A 21,161-nucleotide genomic window follows, 5' to 3' on the forward strand; every position below is an offset into this window, starting at 1 on the left:
CCCCCCCCCCTTCCCTCTCCCCCTTCTTCAATCTCATCTCCTTTTCATCCTGTCATCTTTCTTCGTGTGTTATTAGACTCTATCTCCTTACTCCTAGTTCTACTTGCTTGTATTGTCTTGGTTCGTGTTTTGTGTGGTTTATCAGTACTATACTACTACTACTTCCATTATCGCCTATCGTTCTCCTATTCATCTGTACCCTTACCCTCCTTACCCTACCTACACCTACACCTACATATCTTCTACCACCTGCCTTTCCTTCTGCCCGACTATCACCCCCGCCCCAAAAAAACATGCCTTATAATACCCGTCGCAAGTCACTCTCGCTTCCTTCTCTCGGAATTCACGTCCCCAACACATCCCGCCGGTCTCCGTCTACGTCTACGTCGAAACCGTCTCACGCGACAGACGACCAGCTCCCTCCCTCAAAGAAGGTCAAGAGGTCGCACGACTCCGGATCGCTATCGCCAGAGCCGTCGTCCGCCACCGCGCGCTCCTCCGCTGGCAAGGAATCCTCCGCGTCTTTACGTCAGAGTGGGCGCCGCGCCGCTTTGGAGAATACGCCACCGCCATCCCCCACTGACGGTACCATCGCGCCCAAGATCGACACCGAGGGGATCAGCGATGATATCGTGGTTGGTGTGATCGAGCAGTTGGAGAGCACGGGGAATCGCCCTCACCTGGTTAAGGAACTGGCTGCCGTTCTCATCGCCTTGAACGAGAATGTCGCAAAGTACGTCTCTCTACCCTCTTCCCGCATATCTAACTGGCGATACTAACGTGTGGCGTTCTTCTAGTTCCGCGAACCCTGCAGCTCTTCTGTCTTCCCGGTTAAGTGCCTACATGAAGCGCCCCTGGACTGCTCTGGCGCCGTGTCCCCTGGCAAAGGAACTTGTCCCAATCCACCCACGCAAGGTCTACTACTACCTGACCACGCTACCTCGCCAGCCCCTCCCAGAGAACTCCGACGATGTTATCATCCCAGGTGTGGAAGGAAAGGACATCACTCCCAGTGTCTCCAGCGCCGATCTCGACGAGGAGGACGCGTTGGCGCGGGAGCGGTCGCGCCTCAGTCCCAGTCCAGAAGTCGACTTGTCCTCCCCGGATTTCGACGAAGAGAACATCGACTTGGACGGTCGCACTGGCCCCGGCGCATCAAGAGCTAGTACCGACTTTTCCGACCATCACCATGGACGCTTGATGCACTCCAATCGCGCCGCCTCCCCACCCCTGGAAGGCGACGAGAAAGAATTCACACAAACTGCCAGTGCTGTTCGCGAGCGGGCCTCGGAGCAAAAAGTGGGCCAGATGCAGAGCTTCGGCGCTGGCTTCTCTGCTCTCTCCGAGGGTCTCAGCGGGCTGCACGATGGGACCATGAGCATTTCCGACCCCGTCGTGGACGACAGCCCCCTCTCCTCCATCAGCGGGGATCGGATGTCCGACGATCAGGATGGCGACTACTTCTCCCATAGCGGTTACCAAGAACAGTCTCCTCTGCAGGACCACTTCCAACAGCAGGTTCTTGACGATGCTGCCGCCGTCACTCTCTTCGGCACTTCTCCCTCCCCCTCTCTTACCTCTGTGGCCTCATCGATCTCGTCTGGCACGAGCGTGGCTTCAGACGACGACTTGGATGAGACAGAGTCGGAGACTCCACAGATTAGCCTCCCGGAGGACCCGACGGTACCCCCTGTCTCCGCTCTCAAGCGTTCTCTCGACATGCTGAACAGCGGCCTTCCTGATCTGGACATGAAAATGTCCGACTTCACCGAGCAGGACGACAAGCTGTCCCTCGGAGCCAGCGCCTTCTCCAACCAGGATGTTGAAATGGCTTTCGACTCCTGGAGAGAGCTGCAGAGCCCCGAGACGGTGGACGTCCACGAGCTTGACGAGATGTTCGGAGAAATCTGAGCCTTGCCGTCACGGCGGTATTGTTCCTTGAAGCGATAGACTACAGGCGTTGGGGTCTTGTGTCTTTCTTTTGCCCTCTGAAGAGACCTCGACGTTTCTCCAGAATCTCCCACCGAAGGATCGACCTCCTTCCATCTCCACTCCCGCTCTTGCCGGTTCGACATGACCGGCCGCTCACCACCACCTCGATACTCCGTTTGACCTAATCTTGTACAGTTCTATCCGTTTAATGCCTGTTCCGCAACATTTTGATTCACCTTATTTCCGAGTTTGACACCGTTATTTCCGGCGAGGCCTGCGCGCCTGCCTCACCTGTATATATACACTTTACGTTCCATCTCTCTCTCTGACACTCTTGTTTTTCTAATATCCCCTGGCTGGCTGTGGAGTATCTGTTTCATCATTTACTGGGGATTGTTTCCAGCCTCTTCCTGAATGACACGGCGAGGCGGGAGACCGACGCAGTCGAGGATGAGAATGGCTCAGGGGGGAAAGAAAAAAAAGGAAGAAAGAAAATCGGGTTATGCTTGATGTCTGACTATGTATGCTTAGCTTAGCGCCTGTGGCCTTGAATCCAAAAATTCCCGCAAGGGCTTGATCTGAAGATATTATTTGTTCCATGGTATGCCATAGACACTCTCGTACTGGTACTGTGTAGGATGCATATAAGGAGTCTAAGTACTAGCGAGCGACATGACTCGATCGATCCTTGTCATTTAGATACGGAGTACTATATCTGGGATCCGATCTGACATCTGCAGAGGAACGCACGGCCTCCCGAGCCACAGTATATGCTGCACAGCCCTCACATGATTCAGTGCGGCGTGTGTGTGTGGCCCGAGAGTTGCGACTACCCCCGCGCATCTAGGTACGAGATGAACACTGCTGTAATTCTGCCGTGTCTGGCCATACGGTGTAGAAGAAGAAGATATCGATACCAGCAGCCCCAGGAATCGGGCTGATTGATATCAGGGGGAAGGGGGGCAGACTAGATATCTAGGGCTAGACTGGGCCGGTCGGATCTGGCTGGCTGGGCCGTTCGAGGCTTGGATGGGCAACTAGTATTTTAGTTTCTATTTCTTTTTGGGTTCCTGCATGCATGGGATGGATGACCATACAAAGTAAAGTAAAGTAAAGTAAGGCAGGAATGCTGCCTCAGGCAGGGATGGCTGACCTAAGTGTACCTGACGTCAGGGGGCACTTCCCATTGGCCTTCCACGTTCGGCATTTGCCATCTACCGCGCAATGTCAGTCATCCCTCCCCCCTCCATCCTCTGGACTGTGCTTCTTCCCCAAATTATCCCCCCGGTCATCCCTCCATTTCTTCGACTACTACTCTCCTTAGGTTGGTGCTCCCTGGTACGGAGTGCTCTGACTTGTACCTCCTCAGTCGCTGTCCCTTTCCCATCGGCCCGATTCACGCGCGAATTGGGTTCGCCGCAAGTCCTGTAACAATGTTGATTTTTTACACCTGTCCACCCGAGCAATAGTAAGCTTGAATACCTCTTCTATCGAATCGCAAAGCGCCAAATCCTTCGTCCTCAAAACCAGACCGTGGAAAAAAAAAAAAAAAAAAAAACACAGATTATCAACACCTGATCTCTCCTGCGACCTCACTCGACTGATCCCCGATAAACCAGACGGGCGGCACCATGGAGACGCAACCGGATGAAGGCCAGTTGCCGGGCGACATCCCCCTCCGTCCTCATACGGACGGGCCTTCGGTTGTCATCTCAACTGCAACCCCCCCAGCCCTTCCGGGCACCGCGTCGCATAACCCTCAGAAACCCAAATTGGCCACCCGAACGGCCCACGCCGAAAAGAAGCAGCTCCCCGCCTCCGGCACCCCGTATGGCAGTAACAGCACCAGCAAAGTCGCTATCCCCCGACAGCGAGCCGCCGCCGCCCCTCGATTCAGTCGACGTGTCCCCCTGGCCTGTGAATCGTGTAGGCAACGGAAAACAAAATGCAGCGGAGACACGCCGATTTGTCGACAGTGCAAGGAGCTGAGGATGAGCTGTCGGTATCCAGTGTCATGGCGAGACCAGACCAAAGGGTATGTGGGCTGCTCGCAATTGCGACGTTCGCGACTGGGGACCAGTAACTGACTGGACTGTGCAGGGAGATAGATAAGCTCTCCGTCAAGTCGGCGGACTATGAGAATATTCTGCGGGAACTCAGCACCCATGTTGATGGCCGGGCTGCCGAGCGTATCAAATCGGTACTGGAGAAGGTCTGTACCTCGCTATCGTGTTCTGCACGATTCGACCTCTAACGTCAACCAGCATTCTCGCAGTACAGATGGCACCTCGAATGAATCCCAATCCAGCTCGGTGACCCCCCAGGACGAGGACAATGAGGATGCGGTGTCATCACCTTCATCGATCGGATCCTTGGACGCAATCGACCGGGTAACTGAAGATCTGAATCGTACCCCGAGCTCCAGAGCGACAGGCTACATGGGGAAAAATTCCGAAGTCATTTGGATGCAGCGCGTGCGCATGGAGGCCGAGCAACGTTCTCGAAAACTCCCTGGGTCTTCTGAGGTGGATGACGAACGCGAATTTGCAATCCACTCCATGAACTACCACCTCGATGATATGGAGATATCCGTTCCGGGTCCCGTGCATGTGTATTGGATGCCGCCACGGAATGTGGCCGATAAATTGTTCGAGGATTATTTGGATACTGTGCACCCGTTCTTTCCGATTATCAGCCGCACACTTTTCCGTGCCCAATACAAAACTTTCTTTGAAAGTGCCGCGCGGCCGGGGGACAAATGGCTAGCTATCCTCAACATGATCTTTGCCATCGCTGCTAAGCACGCCCACCTTACGCAGGCGCCGTGGCGTGGCGATGAAAATGACCATCTCGTATATCTGACGCGAGCTCGGATACTGAGTCTGAATGGCGATGTTCTATTTAGCCATCCTGACCTCCAGCAGGTACAAGTCGAAGGCCTGATATCTTACTACCTACTTGCATCGGACCAGATTAATAGGTAAGTCTGAGATATTGCCCTACGCCCCAACGTGCTTGCGCTAATGTGATGATCGATAGGTCCTGGCGAATTGCGGCGCTGGCTGTCCGGTCTGCAATTACTCTCGGGCTCAACATGAAGAACACTAGCCAAGGGACGGCTAAACTCTCCAAGGAGGCGCGCTACAGGGTTTGGTGGTGTCTCTACACATTCGAGCACATGCTTGGGATTATGACGGGACGGGCCTCAACCATTACTGACGGGATCTGCACCACGCCATTTCCGCTTCCTTTCGAGGAGGAACAACTTCTAGAGCCTGCTGCTGCTCAGCTTTTGAACGAGCCCGAACTACGCGAGGAGTACATAGATACAGCGATGGCTTGTTCCTCCGTCCGACTAATGCCCTCCAACCCTAAAGGGGGTAGAACTGCACGGCCAGCAGACAAACCGCGTGATGTGACGTGGCTGAGAAGCCTTCAACCCTGCAGGGCCCTTGGTTTCCTCCATTATGTCGACCTCGCAGTGATAGCGCAAGAGATTGTCAACCGGGTCTACTCGCTGGATTGTGTCAAGATTCCATGGAGTCATATTGAGAATCGCATTGGTGACCTGCGGGCCCGCATCGATCTCTGGTACACAAATCTCCATGAATCGTACGACTTTATTCGGAGGGATGACCAGCCATCGGACACTGTCCGTGGTAAGCTCTTCCTCGCCTTTCACTACTACAGCGCGCGGATCACCCTAGGGCGCCCGTGCTTGTGTCGCCGTGATGCACGGCAGACCGTGGCCAACAAGAAGCCAACCTTCAGCCATGAAATGGCCGTGATCACTCTGGAGTCTGCGCTGCGCATGCTCGAGCTGATCCCCGATGAACCGGATGCCGTCCGTCTTTATGACATCTGTCCGTGGTGGTGCATTCTGCATTATCTCATGCAAACAACGACTGTGCTCCTTCTTGAGTTATCCTTCGGTAGCATTCACATGCCGGATGATGAAATGAACTTCTTAACAGCGGCTAAGAAGGCCATTCGCTGGCTCTTTGCCATGGCCGAGAACAGCCTCGCATCACGACGCGCATGGGAACTGTGTTACAGTAGCCTGCGGCAGATTTCCACCGGGATGAACTACGACCTCAGCGACATGCCGGCCTACGACTATGAAACTCATCCTAATGTTCAGAAGTTTGTTCCTTCACAGGCTGAGTCTGATGAGACCATACAACCGACGCCAACCTTATTCAACGCCGCTGCGGATCTGAACCATGCTATGACCGTTCCATCCTCCGATGTATCTTCTAACCCCGTTACACAGTTCGCTCCGCATCAGCACCAGTTCCAGGGCGTGTCGATTCCACCCAACCTGATGCCCACGAATGCGGAAGTGAGTTCTGAAGGTGACACTTTTTTCCCATACGACCCAATCGGCGGGGAATTCATCCGTTCGTTCTTCCCCAATGCCGCGGAAGAGGATCTATGGGAGGGGATTTAAGCTCGTCCACCCAGTTGATCTAAATGATACGTTCATTGTAATCATCTTGTTATCCTACATACCCTCATAATATGTTCTTGAATGCGTGATATACACCCGAGTCTCTTCATCTCTCTAATTCCACACGATTGTGTACTTTTTTTTCTTTTCTTTTCTTTTCTTTTCTTTTCTTTTCTTTTCTTTTTATTTCTTTTTTTTTTTTTACCTTGGGACAAATTCGAATGATCGGTGTTCTATCTACAGGGTGACGAGATCCAGGCTGGCACTGATGATCCAACGGAACAGATGGGATAGATGGATGGAGCTTGGGTGGTCTTGGCTTTTTTTGTTTTTGTTTTTGTTTTCTCCATTATTCCCCCTTACGCCAAAACGAATATATCTGATAATCGTTCTCAAGTTTTGTACATAACATCCATGTCTATCTATCTCTCCATGGACATCAAATCAAATCAAATCAAACCAATCCACCTTATCACTGTTAAAATTCTTCTATACCCGTCCACCAACTGCCATCCAATCTCGCCGGCCGCGGAGGGTGCCTGGAATACAGAATAGCGCCGGGCAGTGCTAACCTGCTTTTGCGCTCTCACATGCCGGGGCTGACCGAAAGAAGTCCTGCTATAATACTACTCTCCCGAGCAAGAGCGTTCAAATATACGATCTGGCGAGGTGAATTCCGATTTCCGAACAAAACGCTCCCGGAAAATTACCCCGTGGGAGTGTTCAAATGCCATGTGATTTTCCTCTGAACGGACAGACGCTCCGCTCTGGAAAACATATCCTGAGCAAACTGTACGGAGGACGTAACTACTATTTGACACTGTGACTGATTGGGCATGTTAGGTCATGTGATGTGATGTGATGTGTGTGATGTGATGTTGAACAGACGCTCCAGGAAGAATGAATGTGCTGAGTGTTCAAGGTTTTGGGCCGGTGAGGGTCGGTTGTTTGAATGGAATGGGGAGTGGAGGGGTTCTCTTCTCTTCTATTTGATTCTTGAAGCGGTGGTACTATCTATGCACTGAGCAAGGTCTCTAGAGTCCTTGGTTGAGATTGAGTATACTCCGTATTCAGTTTACTTTTTACTGGAGAGAGAGAGGGATGGGTGATAGATAGATAGATAGATAGATAGATAGATAGATAGATAGATAGATAGATAGATAGATAGATAGATACTACTGTAAAATTGTGGACAACCATGGCTGTTTGATGATGTATACTCATTCACTCTTTGATTCGACGCGAGTTGATAGAGTGAGATATAATACAAAGATGTTGTCTAATATAGTTACATATATAGATATATACAAGCACCAGCGTCCACGGAACCAGCACTAAGGAACCAGCATGCGCGGGGAATCATGGGGAATGAAGGGGGGTGCAGGGCAGACAGCAAAAATCATTCGCCGGATACTGAGTATCGCACTTTAGTGAACCGCCCCCGGAGCAGATGGTTCAGGGACTCAGGGGGAGAAGCCGGGGAAGAAGCCGGGGGAGGCAGCGCACTGTCGATTTTTGTGGCGCTCCTTCGGGGTATCCACATGGCTCTTCTCATGACGGGCCTTCTCATGATGGCCCTTCTGACGGGCCTTCTGCTGATATTGCGCAGTCGAGATGTTCTAGGCCTTTGTGGCGCAAAGATAGGTCTGAAGGTTCTCCACCTCGCCAATCTCTTGAATATCTTCCTCATCTTACTTTGAAAATGTATCGTCTTATAGAGGAGACCTCCGACTTCTCGGTTGATTTCTCGCTGACGCATATTAAAGCACCTGAATCTCCAGATGCAGAATATGAGGACTTGCAGCGCAGGGCCGCGGACGAAGGCGGCATCGAACTTGAATCGCTCATTCTCCTCCTCGTATTCTTTTACCGCCGCCCGAGCAATGATCCGGACGGTATTGGGGTTAGCAATGGTGCTTTTCTTCTGTATTTGCTTGAAGTATGCGGCGTCGAAGTGCGGGTCGCCCCTCAATAGATTCCGTTCCTCCCTCAGAAACATGCGCACGATACCGCCTTCTTGGAGACGAAGAGTGGCTGGAGACTTCATGTCAAGACACAGGTCGACCCAGAGGCGTGTGCCTGCGGCGCTGCCTTGCGTATCGACGACGGCGGAGAGGAGGGCGTGGAAAGCGGTTGCCGGGATATAGGGGGACTTGCTTCGACGGTGGGCTTTGCACTGAAGGTTGACAGATTGAGCAATGCCTTGGAGGGCACCGGGGATAGAGAGGAATATGCGGTGGAAGCCGGCGAGGGTGCGTTCCTGATAATGGGCGTTTGCGAGCCACTCGTGTTCGTTGTATTCGCCAGCCAGGAAACGGCGGAGGAGATTTTTTGCTTGGATGAACGATAGAATATCCTTTTCCGGAACTGTTGAGGGGTCAGTCTGTTGATTGATGGCGTGGTCCATACGGATGATCTCAGCGGCCAGTGCGGTGATGTTGCTGTGGCCCCAGGATTTGGCGCGGTAGTCCCGGATAAACTCGAGCATCATGGTTACATGGTCCCACTCGTGCATTACAATGCGGTAGTTGAGGAGAGCTCGGTGGGTGTTTAACGAGATAGGTTGAGAAAGTGAGCGGACGACTGCGTCGTAGAGTTGTGTATCTTTGGTCGCGGCGGCATAGCGGATGATGGACGGAGCGAGGGCTTGATTGCCGTATGCGCTGGGTGGAACCGAAGGTCCATCAGCGTCAATCGAGAACAAGAGCCAGTCACCAAACACAAACGCTCGCGATGTGGAGATCAGGTCGAGCAGTTCGGCCAGGGTGATGACGGACAGTTGCGGCATGGATGTTTCAAGTGGTTTTAAGGCAGCCAAGTTGCGCGGATTGAAGGTAGGGATGGGGATGTCAGGCCGCTCTACCTGCGATGAGAAGAACGCGTTGATGTTGTTCATTTTGCCGGTGTCGACGATGGATTGGAGCCAAACAAATGCGTTCACAGCGTCACCGCAGAGGCGTCGCGACGAAAAAAACCTGACATTGTACTCGATCAGGCCAACCAAGGCAGAGGTCTCATCGTAGAGCCGTGCCGGGCTCAACCGTGCCAGGCCGTCCTCATCGACTTGGGGCTGATCTGCATCCCAAGGCGGGACAACGCACGACGTGCCTCGAAGGAAATCGTCAAACATGCCGGGGTCAGCCACCGGATCCAGACCGCCTGATTCCACAACCCGCACGGTGAACCAATTCGACGCTCTATGAGTCCGTAGCAGGCTTCCACCGGCTGTTGATGGAGACATGGCCTGTTTGAGGCAAGACGCATGGCGCAGAAGCGCTCTTGGTGAGGTACCACGGAACCCAAGGCCTAGATACACATGATTGGGAAGGTTATCCAGTAATGCCGACGCCACTTCTAAGCTGATGGTTCGTTCCCCCAATCCGTGGAAGGGCGCAGGATTAAGACGCTTTGGCAGTAGTGAAGGGCGCTCAAAATCTTCATGCTGCCTCCAGACTTCTTCATGTTCGATTTTGGTTTTCCATACTGACCTGGTGTCATCGAGAATGGGTCTCCAGCTCTGGAATTTCCAAGCTTGATCACCGGTCCGAGTTTCCATCTGGCCAACTAACCATGCTCCCTCATTGACATGGCCATGTTCCACACAGCACCAAAGAATCAACTCCAACCAGATCTCGGGCCCAAGTTCTCGAACACCCATCTTGAAGGGGAGGTATGGTGAATCCACGCCTGCAGACTTTGCTTGGGCTGCGACCTCTGATTGGTGCACCAGCCACGCGGCATCTGACAGAACATTCATGATATGGCCGGAAAGCAGATGTATTCCTGGCGGTCGAAAGTTGGCCTGATACCTGGCCGGAGGAACGTACTTATACACCCTATCCGATACAGCACCGGAGTGGTGTAAACGAGCAAGGTTCCGAAATACGCAAGACATTGCTAAGTTCGACTCGTTTGGCGAGGCATCCGCAGCCTCCAGTACAATGGCCCCTAAGCTCTGCCACACTTCGGCCATAAAGCGCTTCGAGTGATCCTGGGCGAATGGCCGCTCCGTAAAGGCATCCAAGCTCGTCATATCCGATGTTTGTGGCACGCTGGAAACTTGTGAGGGTCGTAGGACCTCATTGACGGGCCAATAGGTGAGATCATCAAGAGAAAGCCCAGATCCCAGGGACCAGTCAAAGTTGGACAATGGCCGCAGGGGTAATGTGACCTCCTTGAGCGAATCCGCGCCATCAAGCAACCGGTTCATCAGGAAATGTACCGCGGGCCAATTGTTCAACCGAAACCCGAGATGGACCAGAAGATCTATCTGACCCCATCCTCGCGCATGCATCAGCAAGGTGGCCAGCTCGATGGTCTCCACAAGATATCGTGCATCTTGTGGGGATGCCGGGTCCGGCACCGGATCGGAAACGTCGCGTCGCAGCGTTCGTGGCAGGTACTGTTCCAATAATGAGACCCAGGCCTCCGGGTGGTTCTTTTGTGATTCAGGAACCGGAGACCTCTTCCTAACGTTGTCTTGAAGTACCCGGCGATCAATCGGAGGACCGGCCACCGCGGAGAAGTGGGGACTCCATTGTCGCCTTTCGGGGAAGGGTCCCTGGCCTGAGACCCCTGTGCGAAGCGAGACGTGAAGTGAGCGACGACGAAGTATCGAGGGAGAGGCGTGGACCACGTGAGACCCCTGGTCCAGGCACGGCAGACGAGTTGGGCGCAGGCACCTTTTCATGACACGATGGAGGTAGCGGGTGAGACCTGCGGGTGAAGGAAATCCAAAGCTCGATATGACGGTCGGACGGGCGTCTTGTGGCGCATATCCATCTAATCGTGCAGTAGGCTCTGCATTCCTTGAGCTGGACGGGCTGGGCGGACAAGCGAAAGCGAAGAGCAGGCGCCGGAAACGCCAGGGATTATTCGTTGCGGAGGAAGAAGTTCGACGAGCGTTGGGGAGAAAAAGCATCGCGAGGCGGCTGACTCAGCGGGGCCGGCGCGGCCAATCAGAGGCGGGCTATATGCTTTTCACTACGGCGACGAATAATGGCAAAGGGCTAGAATCTGACACAGGTTCTGTACACTCAACAAAAAAAAAAAAAACCCTCGACAATAGACATCTGACACCAGCTGAGAACCAAAGACGTGAGACCAATATTGTCTCCCCAGAGGAACAAAACAGGCTTCTTTCTCGGCCCACTAAAGGATGCCCGCCGACAATACCAGACAACCCAACCCCAAACTCCCTTACAGCAATCATCAATCGTCATGCGAAGAACGGACATAGCGCAGGAAGCAAGAAGACGTTCGGAATTCGCGAGATATCAAGCAGCACACGGCTGTGTTTTCGTTGTCTTCAAAGCTCCTCAGCGGTCATTTCAACATCCTCATCCGCAAACTGCATGTCACCCCCCAGCTCCTGTTCGACCTCATCGACAACGAAGCTCTCGTAGTCCTCGAGACCCTTCTGAACGTGGACTTTGAAGCGGATCACATCGTTCAGCATGCTTTCCACGTTGCTATGGAGCTCCTCTCGCAGCGCATTGGCCCGGACCCCCAGCTGTTCGTATTCAATATTCGTGTTCATCTCGCGTTGCTCCATCAACTGAACGCTCTCACTCAACGTGGCCCGCATCTTAGCCAGCTCCTTCTCCATCTTCTCGATCTGTGCATCCGAAGCAAGCTTCTGGGTGGTCGTGATCTCTTTGAGGCGTTCGAATTCCTCTTCTGCGGCGCGTCGCTTATGCTCCAGAGCTTCAACCTCGCTTCGCTTTTCATCCATTGCCTCTTTGATGTTGTCCAGCAAATTGCGCCGATCCAGGTCGTCGTCAATGGCTTGTTTCCGGCGTTCGTTGATGTCCTTCCGAAGAGCCTGGAGGTTGCTGCGCACGACGCCCCGAAGGTCCAGGTTCAGCAAATGCGCCGGGTGGTAGCCCGTGAACGGCTCTGCCAGCAGTCGGTCTCCCTCCGGAGAAACCCGATTTGGTAGACCTCCGATTTGCGACGCCGAGAAATTGCTTTCATTGACGTTCAGGCTAAGTTCATACTCGTCACCCTTAGCATTAACAGCCGATGAAGGAATCAGGCTGTTTTGATAACCGAGTGTGTTGTAGGCCTTGACGATCTCCTCTAGATCCTCGAGCTTTTGGCTGGCTTCGGCTTCTTTAGCCATAACCCGTGCGTGCGTCTCTTCCAACCGGTTAATTGTATCCTCAAGACTCTTCTGCAAGCGTTCGCGTTCGGTATTCATGCGATCGATATCCTGAATGGTCAGGCCTTGCTGGTCGACACTCGCCTGAAGCCCGGATCGCTCTTCTTCGGCGGACTGCAGGTCTGCTTCCGTCTTCTTGAGCTCATCATCCAAGAACTTGATACGATGCTCGTACTTTTCGATCTTTCCCTGGACATTTTGGTTGTAGTCCTCAAATTTCCTCTTGTCGTCCTCCAAGATTCGGAAGTGCTTGTCCAGCTTGGCCATATCGGGAGCGTTCTTCTCCATCTCTTCAATCTGATCACGTAGTGTTCGGTTCTCCGCTTCCAGAGCCTCCATTTCCTGCACGTACTTTTCGTTGCCCTTTTCAAAATCCTGAGCCATGAGGGCAATGTGAGGTTCTAGTCGTTTCTCGGCCATGTCATCGTCTTCTTCCTCACCACCTTGTAGCCAGTCGTGGTAGGCACTCGTGAGAAAGCGGAAGATAATGCGATCGCCCGACACGTCCACTCCCATCTCCGCACAGGCTTCGTCGTATTCACCAAGGATGTACCTGTCCATCATCTGCGCCAGTTGCATCAGCCAATGTAGCATGCCGAGGAAGGTGGGCCAGTTTTGGCCTCCAACCGCGGAAATCTGTGACTTGGTGATTCCTTTCTCGTATGGGTAGCGCAGTTGCTTGAGGATCGGTGGCACTTCTGCGTCCATTGCCTTCTGGAACCGGTAGCCCGGGTCAATGCGATGGTACAGCCACTGGAAAATGTAGTTGAAGTCTTTCTGCGTCGGAGACCTCAGCGTGTTCTGGCCCAACGAATGCTTCATTTCTAATTCAAAGTTGTTGTGTGTCATGTATTCCAAGAGCTCTTGTCCAATGCGCGCCTGGAAGGATCTGTCCCGGAGAGGTCGCGGGTCCCTGGGGACACCGGCTACCGTGGGGACCTGGGTGAAGAACGATTGGTGACCCATGGCGCCGCCCACAGACGGTCTGGAAAAGACGCTGCTCCGCCGTTGCAGCCCCTGCGCCGCTGTGTTTGATGACATCGACCCTGGGGCAAAGCTCGGGCGCCCGACACTAGGCCCATGAAAAGCATTACTCGACGCAGAGCGCCTGACCGAAGATAAGCCAGCGTCGGGGCCCAAGCCTCCACCAGATGAAGAGCGCTTGAAGTTGGGCTGCTGAGGGCGACTGGCGGAGTTAAGAAGCGACATGCGCGTGTGCTGGGACGTGAAGGGTGGATTCTGGTAGCCGATCGAACTGGTGCGTTTCAGGGCCGAGGAGGGTTGAGGAAGAGCCGAGTAATTCTGGACGCTCCCCAAAGTCTGCGCCATCGACTGCGTTAGTCAAGTTAATAAGTACACCTATATTGCAACTGACTGAGGGCGAGATGAAAGTCAAAGGAGATGGGCCCAGGGTACATACCTCTCGGGGGCGTCTGATGCTGAACAATCCTGTGTCTTGCGACATGGTGACGGTGAGGCCGCGATCGCGGCTGACAGGTATAAAACAAGCGCAGTATCCCAGAGCAAGATCCAATCCCAATGATATGCGCCGGTTACCAAAAACGCCAAATCCGAAGGCAGCGCAAAGCTGGAGATCGGGCCGCAATATAGGAGACCGGGGGGGTGGGGGGGAGTTTTGGAGGGCAGTAGCAACCGAGCGGGCGATGTAAACAAGACATGCCACTTCGCCCAGAAGCCGCAGGCGGTGTGCTACAGGGGAACAACAGATGGACCGGCAGGCGCTAACCTGATGCGGTGTCAGGATCACGAGACTCTGGGGAACCTCTCGAACCCGTTACAAAACCGGCGTAATTATCATTATAGCTTTTAGACCGCCTGCCCTAATTGGTGGCGCTGAACCATTTACAATGTACTAGTTAGTACTCTGTATCTGTAATAGTATTACGACGTACATCGTATCTATCTCTACTTCCGAGGTTCATCGCTCGCTGCCGATGCGGTCGATTGCCTCCGCCTCTCCTCTCCCTTCTGCGCCCTCTCTCCTCATCGCCTTCCCCTCACCATTCCTCTCCGTGCACATATCCCTTCGTGCCTGATACAACCCGATTCCGCCCAGCCAGCTCCAGAGCTCCGGGGGAACTCGCCACCATGGTTCGCGAGGAGCTTATCTCCTCTGCTGTAAGTCTGCCCCGTCTGCCAGTCTGCCTTTACCCGTGATGCTGGCACCGGAGTCGGAGCTGACCCTTATCGTTGATTCTAGGTCACTTGTGCGTGCTCAGCCCTCCCCCGATCCTGTTGACCCGCGGATTCATCTATCTAACACACCGGCAGTTCTCCAGGACCCGTCGGTAGCCGCATCCCCGGTTGAGAAGCGAGTCGCATTCCTCCAGTCCAAGAACCTCACGAAGGAAGAGATCGATGTCGCTCTGTCCAGGACGGGCGAGGATCCCTCTGCGGCGGCAGTCGTAACTTCATCGTCTGGCTATCAACCAGCCCCCCAACAAGCTGCCTACCGGCCCTTTCCCCCACCTGGGCCGGGCTATGGCTATCCTCCGTATGGTCAATGGCAGCCTCCGCCAGAGTGAGTTTCGTATGTGCGCGGCTTGTGACAAAGACTAATCAATCTGTTATCGCGCAGGCCCCCCCAACGGGACTGGCGTGACTGGTTCATTATGGCTACAGTTGTGGGAGGAGTAGGATATGGCCTCTACTCTATCACCAAGGTTCGTGTCTCATTGCCGTGTGTCAAGTCGTCCGGCGGGGATCTATATTGACGTACTTGGAAGCGCTACATTACACCCCTGATCGCACCACCAACTCCGCCCCAGCTGGAGCAAGACAAGGAACACATTGACGAGGAATTCAACCGCGCGTTCGCCCTGATCGACCAACTCTCCACAGATACGGCGGCCCTGAAGTCGGCAGAAGAGGCGCGCACGGAGCGGCTGGACGCTGCCCTTCGGGAGGTAGAGAATCTGGTTTCCGATATGAAGAATGCTTCCCGGCGAAGAGACGATGAGACTCGTCGCATCAGCGACGAAGTCAAGTCACTGAAGGATGCCATTCCCAAGGCCCTGGAAGGTGCTCGGGAAGGTAACGAGACACGGCTCAAGGAGCTGGGCTCCGAGTTGAAGAGCTTGAAGGTCTTGCTGGGCAACAGACTCGGCAGTGGTAGCAACGGCGCTAGCTCTCCTACTCCTGGACGGTTCAGCGGTATGAGTCTACCTACTGCGACTGCTTCCCGGCCAGTAGAGGAGTCGAGCCCCGCTGCGTCGGGCACGACCAACGGTGCGCCCTCGGCATTGCCTGAACAAACACCTCCCCCCGCCCAGCCGAGCCCGAGCGCCAGCACGACCTCGCTGGGAAACAACAATCCTCTGTCGCAGTTCAGCCGGTCCGCGTCTATTCCTGCCTGGCAGATGGCGGCCGCCAACCGGTCCAAGACTGCTTCACCTTCCACTGCCTCCACCACCTCTCCGGACAACTCCTCCGCCACGGCCACCGAGCCCAGCGCTCCGGCCAGTTAAGCATATTACTGAATACCAGTGTTTGTTACGTCCACGCCTGTCATGTCACTGTAGTGTAAGTAGAATGGGTGTTCAAAATGAACATTACGCACGGAATGTATTGTTTGTTGCAAAGTTGCTGGTAAAGACTATAAACCCATAGATATTCTACTAAGGCAGAAGCTCCACTGTGGATCAGGATGCTACAAAATAAACATTGACTCGTGTAACTGGTCCAGTTGAACAAAATCCCACCGTGAAAGATCTCTCTCATCGCTGACTGATCAGAAAATAATGTTGATACAACCCAAAAGCTTGGCATCCCGAACGATCTCCGACGTCACTTCCGCGGTCCATCCTCCATCCTCCATCCTCCATCAAATCCAATCCAATCCAATCCGCCACAACCACAACCACAACCACCACCACCACCACCACCACAGAAACCAAGATGTCCTCTCGCGACCCTCATCGCACCTCCCATTCTTACTCCCACTCCCACTCCCACTCCCGCACCCGCTCGCGCTCGCGCTCGCGCTCCCCAAACACAACCACCACCACCACCCGCCCAGACAGACACCGCACCAGACACCATCACCATCACCACCACCACGACCACGACCGTCAAGACCGCCACGACCGCCACCGCGCGCACCGCGAACACCGCGACCAGAAGAACCGCAGCAGCCAACAACCGACGCAACATGCCGCCCCCCCGGCACCCATCACCCTCCCCTTCCAAGCGCGCGAACTCCGGAAACGCGACCTCGCGCACTACACTCCCATGTTTGATATGTATCTGGATATCCAGAAGGGGATCTTTCTGGACGATCTGTCCGAGGAGGAGCTGAAGGGGCGGTGGAAGAGCTTTGTGGGGAAATGGTAGGTTCTTTTTCCCCCCCTTTTCCCCCCCGTCTATCTGCATCCTGGTTTTGCTTTTGAAAACTATCTCTTTCCTTTTGTTTTGGCTATGTCTTTGTCTATGTCTTTGTCTATTATTGGGCTGGGCTGGGCTGGGCTGGGCTGGACGTGATATGGAGATGGGGATAGGGATGGGGAAGGGGAACAGTTCCTCGGAAATGAATAATGATGAATAGTAATTAACATCACAGGAACCGTGGAGAACTGGCCGAGGGATGGTACGATCCGAGTACACTGGAGAAGGCGCGACAGAATCTTGCGGAGATGCAGGCGCAGACACAGCGGGAGAACGAATCAGCTGAGGATACTATACCGGTGGGGAGACAGTCAGATAGGCCTGATGCGGAAGACAACGACGACGACGACGACGACGATGAATACGGCCCCGTTCTCCCCGGGGGTCACGGTCACGGACACTGTGGAACAGGAGGCTTCTCATCCGGCCCGACGATACCCACCATGCAGGATCTGGAACTGCGGAAAGGTACGCTAACATACCTACCACCCAATTGCACAGCTAGGGCTGTGTCTCTCTGTGTATGTCTCCGCGTGTACGTGGCTAACAAACAACAAACAAACCAGAACAAGCAGCCGAAGACGCCCTCGCGGCGCGGCAAGACTCGCGCAGCCTCCACCGGGGCGAACTGCGCTCGCACCGCGCCGAAGTGCGCCACATGCAGGACGAGGTAGCGCCGCGGGCAGAACCGGGGACGCACGAACGGCGCATGGAGAAACGGCAGGAGGCGACGGCGGCGAATCGGGCGTTCGCGGAGGCCAAACGCGGCGGGTCGCCTGAGGCCGCGCCGGAGGAGGAGCTGATGGGATCCGGCGAGAACGACCTGGACGCCCTGAAGAACGCCCGCGCCAGGGAGCAGCGCAAGAAGAACGAGCGCGAGATCCGCAAGGAGGAGATCATGCGCGCCCGCGCCGAGGAGCGTGAGGAGCGCTTGCGCCAATACAGGCAGAAGGAGGATAAGACGATTGGGTGGTTGAAGACATTGGCGAAGCAGAGATTTGGGTGAGACAGAGACTAAGTACAGTTGCTAAGTGGGTGGTTGTGATTTAGTGATTTACGCTGCATATACGGAGTACGGTACTCGATCACAACTGTGGCTGTATATAGATAGGTAGATTCCCTCGTAATGTATTCCTTTCTTTTTCTTTCAATATAAATATCAAAAACCAAGTCCAGCAGCGATTCTTTTCCCAACCACCCGATCCAACTCCCAACTTTTAACTTTTATGAGCTCTAGTGTAGTAAGTCGTACCGTATCCCCAATCATAATAGAGAGAGAGAGAGAGAGAAATAGAGAAAGTCAACGCCAACCAAGAAACCAAGAAACCCACCCACCAAACCCTCTCTACTCTATCTAATTCTTCCTCCCCAAATCCAAATCCTTAACCAACCTCAACCCCTCCGTGCCCTTCACGGCCTCCTCTCCACCAACCCCAAAGAAGGGCTTAACCGCCACATCGACCGTCTCCTCAAACAACCTCCCCACAACCATCTCCTTAAGCTCCTCGCCGGTCTGCGCGAAATCCGGATAGGCATTGAGCTCCAGCAACCAGGCATTGCCGGCCTTATCGACCAGAAAGTCGACCCCGAAGAGCTCGAACGCGTTGGGCAGGGTCTGGAAATGCACCATCATGCCGCGGGCGGCGGCCTCGAAGATCTCGCCGGTGACGGCGCAGATCTGCTCGAAGACGTTCTCCTTCCAGGCGCCGCCCAGGCCGGGGATGTAGTCCTCGAGCTGCCAGAAGCGACGCACGGATTCGGCGTTGCTGCTCCCGCCGTCCTGGAAGCAGGTGTTGGTGAGGTGGCGGGCTAGGTCTTTGACTTCGTCTTCGTCTTCCCAGGGCGGGCAGTAGGGTTTGGCGGCGAAGAGGGCGAGCATCTCTTTGAAGACGTAGACTTTCAGTGAGCCGACGGCGAGGACGTAGGTGCGGATGTGGAATTTGCGGTTGTGCGAGGAGGGGATCAGGAGGGGGGGTCGATGTAGGGTTGCGCGATGAAGTGGCGGAGTTGAGAGGTCACGACGCCGTTGTCGTTATTGTCGTTGTCTTCGGTGTCGGAGGGTTCGGGGCGCTCCGATCCGCTCTCGTTGTCTGAGTCGGGCACTTCCCATTCCTCGAAGATCTCACGGAGTCCGTCTTCGCTGTTGAAGAGTCGGATGCCTTGGCCGCGGTCGCTCATCCCGGGTTTGAGGATCCACCATTCTTTCTCTTCCTCGGGGACGGTCTCGTTCTTGTCGAGGCTCTCGCGGAGCTCGTAGGCCTCCAGGAGGGCGTCGTCGAGGAATTCGGCGTAGTCGAGCTCGAAGTCGAAGGCGAATTTGAAGTGCTTGGCGAGCACGCTGTCCGGGTGTTTGGTCACCCAGTTGGTCACCGTGTTGGAGAGGTAGTGCTTGCGGATCAAGGCCTTGCGGATGATGTAGGCGTTGGCGAGCGAAGTGGATGAGTGCACCATGATGTGCTCGAACTCGAGTCGTTCGTATTCCCGATATTGGAAGACCGGGGTGGTTCGTGACGGAAGGTCGTCCAGGGAGGTGATGGCTCGAGATTGACCCTCTCCCAGCCGACGCTGTAGGGCCCGCTCCATCAGGCGCTGGACATATGGGTCATCGCTGTCCACGAGAGTGTAGAGTGCAGGTTGTTCATTATTATCCGTATCCGGTCTACACGAGATAGGTCTATCAGAACACCGGCCATCACGAGCAAACCAGAGAAATCGAGCAAAGGGGAGGAATAGCAAAAAGCATCAACTAGCTTGTATATCTGACAAACGCGCAAATCTATGCCATATGCAACATGCAACCACGTCATAAACTCAGCAAGCAACGTTCCACTCACAGCTTGATCTCCCCTTCGATGCCGGGTGTGTGCATGAAATTGGCCCTCAGAGGCGTAACACTGCGGTGCGTTAGCGGAGTCGGACAGATGCACCAACAGGTAGAGATGCAACATACCTGGTCATCCCCTCCTTCACGGTCCAGCCATCATTTCCTAGCGGACCCTCATCGACGCTTCTGTACACGTCCGTGAAGTTCGGCGCCCACTCAAAGTTCTTGTGTTGAATCCGAGTCTTCTTCACTGGCGCATCAACCCCGTTGACCTCGCTCTGGTGTCGCACCTTCTCCTCCTGCCTCTCTGGCGAATCCGTTGGCCTCGACGCATCGACCGCCTTGAAGCAGCTGCCCGATGACCACCGGTTATCGAGCATCTTTGTGTAGACCACCTTGCTCTCGCTAACTCCGGGCTCCAACGGAACATTCACGGTATACAGATCCACCCCCTCGGCCCAGTTCTTCTGCAGGTATTCGATTAAGCGGACCGAATGGCGTGATGCCTCCGCAATGACGATAGGATCGTGGTCCCGCGAGCTGAAGGCGTACGACAGCGCAATGGCATGTTTCCCGCACACAGCCGCCTCCATGGCCCCGCCGATCGTTCCACTCGACATGGCGAACAGCGCGGTTGTATTGCGGCCGTAGTTCGGACCGGACACCACGAGGTCGATGGGCCCCCGGTCTTCGAAGTAGTGGTACAGGCCAATCTGGACGCAGCTGGCCGGCGTGGAGTTCACCAGCACCCATTCGTCTCCGTCGTAGCTCTCATCGTCGCCCTCGTTCATGCCATGGGGGTATTCGTGCGTGGTTCCGTCGTCTTGGTGGAGGGTGCCCGGGCGGAAGTAGGTCGGCTTGACGGCGGCGCCGATGAGGTGAGCTTTACCGATCCATGATCGCTGCTGGTGGGGAAGGACGACGGAGACGGTGTGACCGGCGGACTGCAGCGATTTCACGAGGGAGTGGATGTACGGGGAGGACTGTTGTGACGGCGGACCGTCGTCGTTGACAACCTACCACTCACAGAGGGCGATCGTTAGCGTGGATAGAGAATGTGAGGGGAGACAAGCCTTACTAAGATATGCATTGGGGGGGGATAATCGGAGTTGGAAGGAAAGCGGGGGGGAGAGAGGGGAAAGAGAGAGGGAGAGGAAGAGAGAGAGAGAGACGGAGAGAGAGAGAGAGACGCGGGGAGAAGAGGAGAGAGGAGGAGAGGAGAGAAGAGGAGGGGCAGCGAGGAAGAGTGGTTGGGCGGCAGACAGCAGAGAGAGAGAGTACTGCTAACTACTTCTACTGCGACTTCTTCTTCTTCTTCCCCCGCCTTGTTTCGTCCCCACCCCGTTAGTTATCGATATCCCGCCCATTCCTCATTTGCGCCCAATTGT

The 21,161-nt window shown here is 54.6% G+C and overlaps 6 protein-coding genes across 6 annotated transcripts; 3 read left to right on the forward strand and 3 right to left on the reverse strand.

The window, feature by feature from the left end:
* BO70DRAFT_14935 (uncharacterized protein) lies at positions 1-2,093 on the forward strand. Its single transcript, XM_025538192.1, has 2 exons — positions 1-733; positions 798-2,093. Exons 1-2 carry the CDS (start codon positions 294-296, stop codon positions 1,909-1,911), a joined length of 1,554 nt encoding a protein of 517 aa, XP_025404350.1. The 5' UTR covers positions 1-293; the 3' UTR covers positions 1,912-2,093.
* A 1,470-nt stretch (positions 2,094-3,563) lies between these two features.
* BO70DRAFT_384095 (Zn(II)2Cys6 transcription factor) lies at positions 3,564-6,792 on the forward strand (the record flags this gene model as incomplete). The annotated part of the gene is made up of 4 exons (XM_025545628.1): positions 3,564-3,967; positions 4,033-4,144; positions 4,197-4,912; positions 4,972-6,792. The coding sequence occupies 4 exons, from the start codon at positions 3,564-3,566 to the stop codon at positions 6,380-6,382; spliced, it is 2,643 nt and encodes an 880-aa protein (XP_025404351.1). The 3' UTR covers positions 6,383-6,792.
* Positions 6,793-7,659: 867 nt separating this feature from the next.
* On the reverse strand, positions 7,660-11,245 carry BO70DRAFT_306165 (uncharacterized protein). The gene has a single exon (XM_025540033.1). The coding sequence runs from the start codon at positions 11,070-11,072 to the stop codon at positions 7,782-7,784; it is 3,291 nt and encodes a 1,096-aa protein (XP_025404352.1). The 5' UTR covers positions 11,073-11,245; the 3' UTR covers positions 7,660-7,781.
* A 445-nt stretch (positions 11,246-11,690) lies between these two features.
* BO70DRAFT_327883 (kinetochore-associated Ndc80 complex subunit NDC80) lies at positions 11,691-14,058 on the reverse strand (the record flags this gene model as incomplete). Its single annotated transcript, XM_025540718.1, has 2 exons — positions 13,966-14,058; positions 11,691-13,877 (listed from the first exon to the last, which is right to left on the reverse strand). Exons 1-2 carry the CDS (start codon positions 14,008-14,010, stop codon positions 11,691-11,693), a joined length of 2,232 nt encoding a protein of 743 aa, XP_025404353.1. The 5' UTR covers positions 14,011-14,058.
* A 596-nt stretch (positions 14,059-14,654) lies between these two features.
* On the forward strand, positions 14,655-17,955 carry BO70DRAFT_281812 (uncharacterized protein; the record flags this gene model as incomplete). Its single annotated transcript, XM_025539028.1, has 7 exons — positions 14,655-14,684; positions 14,846-15,087; positions 15,145-15,229; positions 15,293-16,028; positions 16,456-16,894; positions 17,125-17,468; positions 17,525-17,955. The coding sequence occupies 7 exons, from the start codon at positions 14,655-14,657 to the stop codon at positions 17,953-17,955; spliced, it is 2,307 nt and encodes a 768-aa protein (XP_025404354.1).
* A 348-nt stretch (positions 17,956-18,303) lies between these two features.
* Positions 18,304-20,863, reverse strand: BO70DRAFT_367693 (putative acid phosphatase; the record flags this gene model as incomplete). Its single annotated transcript, XM_025544579.1, has 5 exons — positions 18,304-18,828; positions 18,969-19,608; positions 19,784-19,843; positions 19,900-20,789; positions 20,852-20,863. 5 exons carry the CDS (start codon positions 20,861-20,863, stop codon positions 18,304-18,306), a joined length of 2,127 nt encoding a protein of 708 aa, XP_025404355.1.
* Positions 20,864-21,161: the final 298 nt, after the last annotated feature.

This window comes from Aspergillus heteromorphus, assembly GCF_003184545.1.
Source record: "Aspergillus heteromorphus CBS 117.55 chromosome Unknown BO70scaffold_1, whole genome shotgun sequence".
In the NCBI taxonomy this organism is placed as follows: Eukaryota; Fungi; Ascomycota; class Eurotiomycetes; order Eurotiales; family Aspergillaceae; genus Aspergillus; species Aspergillus heteromorphus.

Excerpts from the sequence above, each read along its gene's own strand:
- BO70DRAFT_14935 (XM_025538192.1), top strand. The coding sequence starts at position 294 with ATGCCTTATAATACCCGTCGCAAGTCACTCTCGCTTCCTTCTCTCGGA. Across the intron at positions 734-797 it reads TTGAACGAGAATGTCGCAAA|TTCCGCGAACCCTGCAGCTC; the intron begins GTACGTCTCTCT and ends GCGTTCTTCTAG.
- BO70DRAFT_306165 (XM_025540033.1), bottom strand. The coding sequence starts at position 11,072 with ATGAAAAGGTGCCTGCGCCCAACTCGTCTGCCGTGCCTGGACCAGGGG.